General features: G+C 60.4%; 1 protein-coding gene across 7 annotated transcripts in view; it reads right to left on the bottom strand.

Annotated features, from left to right (window-relative positions):
- Positions 1-8,467, bottom strand: part of EMID1 (EMI domain containing 1) — a 40,673-nt gene that overhangs the window by 19,317 nt on the left and 12,889 nt on the right. For all 7 annotated transcript variants that reach the window (XR_824230.1, XM_010828721.1, XM_010828720.1 and 4 more), the window contains exons 4-13: positions 6,653-6,736; positions 5,581-5,642; positions 3,915-4,035; positions 3,624-3,674; positions 3,455-3,544; positions 2,532-2,678; positions 1,334-1,423; positions 1,149-1,201; positions 589-651; positions 444-488 (exon numbers count right to left, since the gene is read on the bottom strand). Coding sequence is in view for 6 of the 7 variants with exons in the window: in XM_010828721.1 (XP_010827023.1) it covers positions 444-488; positions 589-651; positions 1,149-1,201; positions 1,334-1,423; positions 2,532-2,678; positions 3,455-3,544; positions 3,624-3,674; positions 3,915-4,035; positions 5,581-5,642; positions 6,653-6,736 (806 nt within the window). In the remaining variant the exon portion in view is untranslated. The remainder of the gene's footprint in view (positions 1-443; positions 489-588; positions 652-1,148; positions 1,202-1,333; positions 1,424-2,531; positions 2,679-3,454; positions 3,545-3,623; positions 3,675-3,914; positions 4,036-5,580; positions 5,643-6,652; positions 6,737-8,467) is intronic.

The raw sequence follows: 8,467 nt of genomic DNA, 5'->3' as shown, positions 1-8,467 counted from the left end.
CCAGGCAAGAATACTGGAGTGGGTTGCCATTTCCTTCTCCAGGGGATCTTTCCAACCCAGGGATCGAACTCGGGTCTCCTGCAGTGCAGGCAGACGCTTTACCACCTGTGCCACTAGGGAAGATAAACTAAAGGGACAAACAGACAAATCCACGACCAGAGGTGGAGAGATAGAGAAAGAGAGAAATAGAGTCAGAGAGAAGGAGACACAGAGGGAAGACAGAGAAAGAGGTCCAGAGACACAGAGCCAGAGCAAGGGAGATGGAGGTAGCCTGGTCCTAAGGGGCTGATGGGACCCTGAGATGGGGGCAAGAATGGAGCTGGAGCTCACCCTGGACCAGCCCGGGAGGGTCGTGGGCTCGGCCCCCAGGGGATGGAGCCATGGCAGGGGTCTGGGCCTGTGGGCACCTGGAGGCGTGCTGCTGGGTGACCAGCGTCACTTACCCGCTGCCCCATGGAGCCTTGGGGGCCGGGCTCCCCTCGCAGTCCCTGCAGGAGGGAGGAGAGGAATGGAGTGAGCTGTCAGAGGGTCTGATCCGGGGCTCCCAGGACCCCCAGAATCCTCCACCCAGGCTGCCTCAATACTCACTCTCTCGCCCTTCTCTCCAGGGTGGCCGGAGATTCCTTTGGGTCCAATGCGGCCTGGGGGTCCCTGAGCAACAAGACAGGGCCTCAGCCTTGTGCCAGGGCAGGGCAGAGTGGGCAGCAACTTGGGGTGCAGAGGGGCAGGGGAGGGTGCCCAGCTTGGCCTGGGCCTCTGGGCCCTTCACCACACAGCCAATGGTCTGCCCAGAGTGGGAAGTTGACACAGCTCAGTGTTCAGAGCTACGGTGGAGACAGGCAGTCCCCACTTTGATCTGGAAGCTGCCATGTGCTGGCCACAGCCCTAGGGCAAGAATCTCCACCTTCTTTCTCGTCCTTGGGCGATAACAACACTTGTTCCTTGCCATGTGGACTGAATAAGATTCATGGAAAGTAGTTTGCACATTAAGTGCTCCATAGATGCTTGAATGAATGAATGAAGGATAGACGAATGGATGGCGGACGGATGGATGGTTGAGTGGGTGGGTGGACAAGTGAGTGAATGGGTGGGTTGGGTCATGGGTCATGGGACAGACAGATGAGTGGAGAATTTGGCGAAATGCTCACCATATGTCCAGGACTCCCAGGAATCCCCATGGGACCAGGAAGTCCAGGAGGACCTGGAATCAGATGGCACGTCCTCAGGTTCGAAATAGTACAGCGCCAGGAAGTTCCACCCTCAGCTCCCTCTGCACGGCCAGCCCTGCCGGCCCTCAACCCTGCCCCTTACCCCAGGCTTGGACTCAACTTACCCATGGGGCCTGGGGGGCCTGGGGGCCCAGCCGGTCCCTGCGGCCAGTGGCTGCTGGTCTCAGTGAAGGTGTTGGACAGAATCGGGTCCCCTGGGGGAGAAAGGATGATGAGAAAGCAGGACGGAGCTGCATGGGGCAGTATGAGGCAGACAGTTTCAACCTGTCTCTTCTGCCAAGCCAGCTTTGACTGCTGTGTCTCCTGTATGACAGCCCGTAGTTGTGGCTGGGGCCACCGGGCACCTGTGCCAAGGCGGGTGGTGGGGGAAGCGTGGGTTACACCAGACCAGGCTGCAGGGAGACCTGGGTTCTAACTCAGCCACAGTCTAGCTGGTGACATCCAGCAAGACTCTACCTCGCTGAACCTAGACTGTTACAGGTCTGATGGGAACAATAACGAAAGCTACCATTAAAAAAAAAATATTACTTGGCTGCACTGGGTCTTTGTTGCCATGTGAGAGCTCTTAGTTCGGCAGGTGGGGTCTAGCTGACCAGGGATTGAAGCTGGGCCTCTGCACTCTGGGGGTGCAGAGTCTCAGCCACCTGGGCCTCCAGGAAAGTCGAGAAAGCTACCATCTTTGACCCCGGCTTTGTATCCAGCTTCCGTGCATGGTTGTCATAGAACCCTGGGACACCAGCACCATCGCTGTCCTCATGGTACAGATGAGGAAACTGGGGCTCAGAGGGGGCGAACGAATGAACGGTCTTGCAGCAAAGGTATGACGCAGATGGGGTTGAACCTGGCACTCTAAATGCCGACCCCAGCAGCAGGCATGCCGGTCAGGCTTCGAAGGAGAAGGAGGCACGGCAGGGCCCAGCTGGGCAGAGGGGGCCGGGCCTCTCTGAGCACTGGGGCAGGACCGTGGCCTTGGGAGTTCAGGGCTCACGTCCTGCTGCCAGGCCTTGAGCTTCCCGGAGCTCTGCGGGATGGATCCTGGCCAGCTCCGAGGCTTGGTGGGAGGGCCTGACGCCGGTGGTTCCCAGCACAGGCTGTGGAGGCTGCAGGGATCTGAAGCCAGCCTCTCGGGCCCTGGCTGTGTGATCTCCCCGCTCTGGCCTTTGGTCTTTCTCCTCAGTGACAATGGTGTCCATTGGAGGAGTGGCCCAAGGGCAAGCCTGGTATATAGAAGGTGCCTAGCAGATGGTCATGCCAGCCTCACCCCACCGCCAGCTAGACCTGCTGTGACCCCGAGCGACTCACCATGCTGAGAGATCCGGGCGTAGGGTGGTCCAACAGGGGCTGGGGGCCCAGGGGGGCCAGGAGGGCCTGGGGGCCCGGGAGGTCCCCTCTCTCCGGGGATGCCCACAGCTCCGGCCTGGCCGGGGCTCCCTGGGGGGCCTTGCAGACCTGCAATGGAACCAGGGTTTGGTGGGTGTGCTGGAGGCAGGGAGGCTCGGGACGGCTGCAAGAGGGCGGGAGGGGGCCTCCGAGGGCAGTGGGTACAGAGGGTGCCAGGGGCCACAAGCAGGGCAGCTCCTGTCTCTGACTCCCCGGCTGCCATGAGGACAGTGGACACTTGGTTCACAGTAGGTGCTGAGCAGATGCTGATTTCCAGAATGTCCTCTCTCTTCCAGGCTTTTGCAGGAGCTGCTCCCTCTCTCGGTCCTCCCTTTGGGCTGCCTGGCGTGCATTTCAGGTCATCCTAGGCCTCACCTAAGGTGTCGCTCCCACTGGGAAGCCCTTCCCATCTCCCACCCCACCCATGAGGGTCTGGGCTTCCTTCCCTGGGGCTCCCATACCAGCCATGGCCCCCACAAGAACCCTGGTCACGTGGAGGGGGGCCCTGCTGGTCCTCCTCTGCCCAGGCCCACCCTCCCTGGCCTCCCTTGCCTGGGAGCCCCAGGAGGGCAGGGTCTGGTCCGACCCACCCCCACGAGACCAGCTTCAAGCTTGGAATACGACAGCAGGGAGATAGGCCCAGTGAATGCAAAAGTAGGTTGCAGGGGGCCCAGGCGTGAGGCGGGGGTCACTGCTGGAGAGGGTGTAAGTCCTCTTACATACGGAGATGGGTGGGCAGAAGGGGCCCAGGCCACCTCCGCTACATCAGGTTCGGGAAGCGGGCCCCAGTCCAGGCCCTCCTGTGAGGGGGCGCTGCTGGAAGGGGCAGTGCTGTATGCACTCACCTGGTGGGCCTCTCATCCCCATCGGGCCCCGGCTGCCAGGGTCTCCCTTGGGGCCAGCGGGTCCAGGAAGCCCCCGGGCACCCACTCGATCTGGGGGGAGAAAGCGCATCAGCTGGACAGCTCCGGCCTTGCTCGGCCCCGCCCCGGCCCTGCCCACACCAGCACCTACCATCTCGAGGTAGCAAAGGGGGCCTCTGGTTTTCTCTGGTTCCCGGCAGCCCTGGGGTGGGGGGGGCGGTTAGGCGGGGGTCAGTGTTACCCAGAGTTTCTGCCCCAGCTCCAGCAGCTGCCGGGCCTCCCTGGACGCCAGTGCTCAGGGGCCCCTAGGGACCCACTGGCGAGCTGGGAAGACTGAGGCCTGCGTGGAGGTCCGGCTGGGAGCCAGCGGCAGCGCGGGCTGGAATCTCGCTCCCCCCAGCTCATTCCCACACGGGACCGTGTTCCCCACTGATCCACTCACCTCGGAGGCCTCCATCCCCGGGACTGCCCTGGACAGCTGGGGAACCCCAGAGTGGGGTGGGGTCCTCAGGGGCACCTGGGGTCGGGGGCACTGCCCGCTCAGTGACAGTCAGCACCGCCACCTGTGGAGGAAGAGGACAATGGGGTGGGTACCAGCGTCTCACCCGGGACAGGCTAGCTCGCCCCGTGGAGGCGGGGCTGGGAGGCCAGGCGGCCAGCAGAACCCCGCCTGGAGTGGAGACCAGGCTCACAGGGGCCCAGAACTTCATCAGAAGTGCCTGTGGTTTTCCAGCTGCACAGTTCATCACATTCATTGTACGAAAGTCATCACACACTACCACAGCCACCCACGTTGGATTCTGAGACTGTTCCCGGGTTTGCTAGGCTGTGCGGTTTTTTCCTGTGCTTACCTGCATGTGAGTATGTATATAGATTTACATGCATATATAACATGACACTTCTCTTGGTCTCTTAAAACACCACAGGTTGGAAGGATTTTCACTAAATTTGAAGGGAAATTTGGGAGGGTCCAACATGAAACAGAAATGCCAAGGTGTGTACAAAACCACTTTGGGGGACTTCCCTGGAGGCTCAGTGGTTAAGACTGTGCTTCCCCTGCAGGGGGTGTGGGTTCCACCCCTGGTTGGGGAGCTAAGATCCTACATGCTTCTTGGTGTGACCAGAAAGTAAAAAACAGAAACAAACAAAGACCCACTTTTGGACTCAGTGCGGGGGAGAGCCTGAAAGGTCAACAGGGTCCCCTGAGCCACTAACTGGGGGTTAAAAAAGGCCAGGATGCCTGCTGACCAGGACGCGTGGGGCCGTGTGCGCCTACCCGAGGGAGGCTAACCTGGAACTGAGCTTAGCTGCCCCTTAGGCCAGCGTTCCCTGGGAGCGAGCTTGGGGAGCAGCGTGAGGTTCCTGGGGTGCTCATACCTCAGAACAGGGGTTCTAACCCATGTTGTTTAGAAACTTGGGCTTTCCACCTGATATTAATGCATCAGGGGCATCTCTCCATGTTAGAAAGTGTAGGCACTGTCCGTGGCCGCCTAACACACCACTGAGCCATGTCTGCTCAGGCTGCAGCCACCGCTTTTGTCTCCCCCTGAATAGTTAACACTTGGGTGAACATCTTCGAATCTAATCTCAAGAAAAATTCCGGGAGGAGGCGATGGATATGCAGACGAAGTTTAAAAGTCTCTACATGTCTTTAGAAAACCTGGAAGAAAAGATGCTTCGATGTTGGCAGTCGCTCTCTTTGGGGGGCACAGGCGACCGAGGCCGATGGTTCTCTGGCAGGTTTATCGTGGTTCTGAGTTTTTCATGTTTCTAAATTTAGGATGTCTTACTTTTTAATTGTTAAAACCTTTTATCTTGAGATAATTTGAGACATGCAGCACATGTTTTTGCTTTTTGGAATGGGAAGATAGCATTGTGGTGAGGGTGAGGGGTAAAGGATGAAGGTGTTGGGGCAATTACATTGGCAAAAAAGAGAGAGGGACATTTACAAGCTCTGGGGGGTGTCTAGGAGTCTCTGGGAGGGGCTGGGGCTGGGAGAGCTTCACGGGCCTCCTGAAGAGAGAGCAACCAGGCTGTCTGAACAGGCTTCCCAGGGCGGGCACTGGGGGCAGGGTGGTGCCTGCCTGGCAGGCAAGGTGCTCACCCACCTTGGCCTCCAGCACCTTCAGCCGCTCCGTCAGCTCCGACACTTTGCTGCAGTTGAGACAACCTGTGGAGAGGAAGCAGGCTGGGTTGGGGCTCCCAGGTTCCTGGGGGCAGGATGGAGGGAGGGGACAGATAACTGATGACCCCAATCCATAAGACAGCTCGGGGCAGGGACGGGGCTACGGAATCACAGCCTGTCCGGGGTGGACCATGCCCTGTGGGTGTCCTTTGGCTCCCAAGCCTCCAAGGGGACTGTTTCTCTCAGGGAAGGACCAGGGACTGGACTCCTCATCCAAAATGGGGTGGAGTGGGGAGGGAAATGCCTGCTGCTCCCCATCTGGGTGAGGCTGGCCGTGGCGTGCTGGCTTTGGGGACCCCACATAGTCCAGACTGGGCTGGACTCCCATGCCACCCTCTGAGCCTTCCCCCAGAACCACCATCCAGCTCCCCGGCCTCTTCAGCAATACCCCACCGTTATTCACAGCAGTGTTGGCAGCAGCCGAGCACGCTACACGCGCGTCTCTCTGGTCTTCACCACGATCCCGCGTGTGAGGACAAGTGTCACCCTGTGCACAGCTGGGGACACTGAGCTCAGAGCAAAGGGACCCAGGGTCTCCCCAAGCACAAAGCCTGAGGTTGAAGCCCAGCGCTGCCCCGCCCTGGCCGTGGGGTCCTGGGCAGGGCACATCCCCTCTCTGACCCCTCAGCGACGGTGATGCTGTCCCAGGGGGAGGTTTATACAAGGTGACCATGGAAAGCTCCTGGCATGGTGCCTCGCACCCTGCAGTCGCTCAAATGTTCTTTCAATGAAAAAAAGGAAACTGGGGGCTTGGACCCCTGTCTGCAAGACTCTCGGGCTCCTGGGTCTCAGGTGCCTGGGTCCAGGGCAGACTCCCCTGGAGGAACACTTCCTTACTCCACCCCCAGTTTTATTTCCAGCCTGTGGTGGACGGGGGCAGGGTGCTATCTCTGACCCTCCACTGCTGGGCCCAGCTGGCTTTTAGGACAGTCACCACCAGCCCCTCCAGCCTCCCCTGGCCCAGGGGGATCCCAAGCAGCTGCCCCGGGACCCACCTGAGAAGCCTGTGGGCCGAAGTGCCATCCGCCGCGTGGCGCTGCCCGACCACCCGGGCTCCACGAAGCCAGGGGAGCCTGTAACTGAGGACAGCGAGGGTGAGGCCCTGCTGGCCATGTTTTGCTCTGTTCCCCCCGACTACTGTTGCCACAGCGGGGATCCCTATTCCCCTTGGTGCAGAGCAAGACAGAGGCCCAGAGAGGTGGGACCAGAGTCACACAGCGTGAGGTGGGCCGAGCTGCGACAAGGCTGTCAACCTGATGGGGCTGGGGAGGGGCTGGTGATGGGTGAGGGGAAGGCCGGGCGCTTCTCCAACAAGCCCAGCAAGCTGCCTGGGCTCAGAGCTTGAGCCAAGAGACTCGAGGTCGGCTCCCAGCCCTGCCGCTCTCGGGCCTGTGTGGCTGGTCCTCCCTGGACCTGCCAATGTTCCCATCTGTAAAATGGGGTCATGAAGCCCTCTGTACACCTCCTGGACTGGCACAAGGCCTGAGGCCAGCCATGCGTGCAAAGGGCCCACTGAGCACACACAGGGGCCTGGCATGCAGTAGGCGGTAAATAAACACAGCAACGTCACCATCAGCCCTCTCCCTGCCCCACTTGGTAAGAAGACACCAAAGTGGATCCAGCTCTGGTTTTAAATGAAAACCAGAGGGCAGCTGGCTGCCTGGGAGGGTACGGGGGGGCCCATTCCAGGAGCCCACCCCTGTGAAGAGCAGCCCATTTGGGCTGATCTGGCTTTGGGGGCCTGGTTTTCTCCACAGCTGGAGGGTTGGGCTGGCCAAGCCAGGGGAGCAGGGCGCAGCTGGAGGGGCTTTGGAGCCAGCCGTGGCAACTGCCCCCTCTCCCCGCTACCCCCGGGCCTGCCTTTTAAGGCCACACAGTGTCGCCTGGGGGGAGTGAGACCCAAATAAGGCACGGGCCTGGCAGCTCAGAGCCAGGCTGCGGGTTGGTGCAGCGAGCAAGAGGCGCCGGGAATTCAAACCAGACGGGTCCCCCTGGCCATCCCCCAGCGGGGAGGCTGCCAGGCCCTCTCTGGGTCCCACCATGGGGCCCTCGTTCAGGCTGGGCCCGAATCCCCCACGTACCCTCCCCGGGGCCTGCGATGTGCCCCCTCGCAGGGGGTAAATCTCACCTGGGATGGAGGACAGTGGGTTGGCAGCCCACAGCTGGGGCAGGGCTTGGGGGCTTGTGGGGAATTAAGGCGGGTACGCCACTGTGAGCCACGCCCAGGGCTAAGAGCTTCACATAGCCCAGCTGGATCCTACAAGGTAGGGAATAATAGCAGCTAATGCTTGTTCAGCACTTAAGCTGGGCCCGGCACACCCTGAGCGCTTCTCAAAGACAGTCTTAACTCGTTGTCCTCATGAAGCCCCGTGAGTGGACACCAGTATCCCCTCCACTTTACACGTGGGAAAACTGAGGCACAGGGCAGCTTGGTGTTACCACTCCTCTGCCCCCCAGGCTCCGATAAATGGATGAGCGAATATGAATCTCTCCCTCTGCGGGGCAGCAAGGCAGAGGTGGAAGTGACTGATCGCCCGGCTGAGGGCTGAAGCCTGGACTGGAAGCTGGGTTAGTCTGATTCCGGGACCTGGCCTCCTTTTTCCTGGGCCACCCGGCACCATGAGTCCAGGTGGGCAGAGGCGGGAGGCCCAGTGCCCATCAAGGAGGCTGGCTCCTGAGAAGAACGGCCTCGGTTAAGCCCTGTTCATCCTCTTTGCTCCCAGGTGAAGCTGTAAAAGGCCACTGGCTGACTCTTTGCAGGATGTCAACCAAAGAACCGGCCGTCCCCCCGACCCCAAGGAAGTGTGGGT

Source organism: Bison bison, unplaced genomic scaffold, assembly GCF_000754665.1.
Source record: "Bison bison bison isolate TAMUID 2011002044 unplaced genomic scaffold, Bison_UMD1.0 scf7180017864495, whole genome shotgun sequence".
Classification (NCBI taxonomy): Eukaryota; Metazoa; Chordata; class Mammalia; order Artiodactyla; family Bovidae; genus Bison; species Bison bison.
The sequence above is the reverse complement of the archived record's forward strand: the minus strand, read 5'-3'. Positions and strand labels throughout refer to the sequence as shown.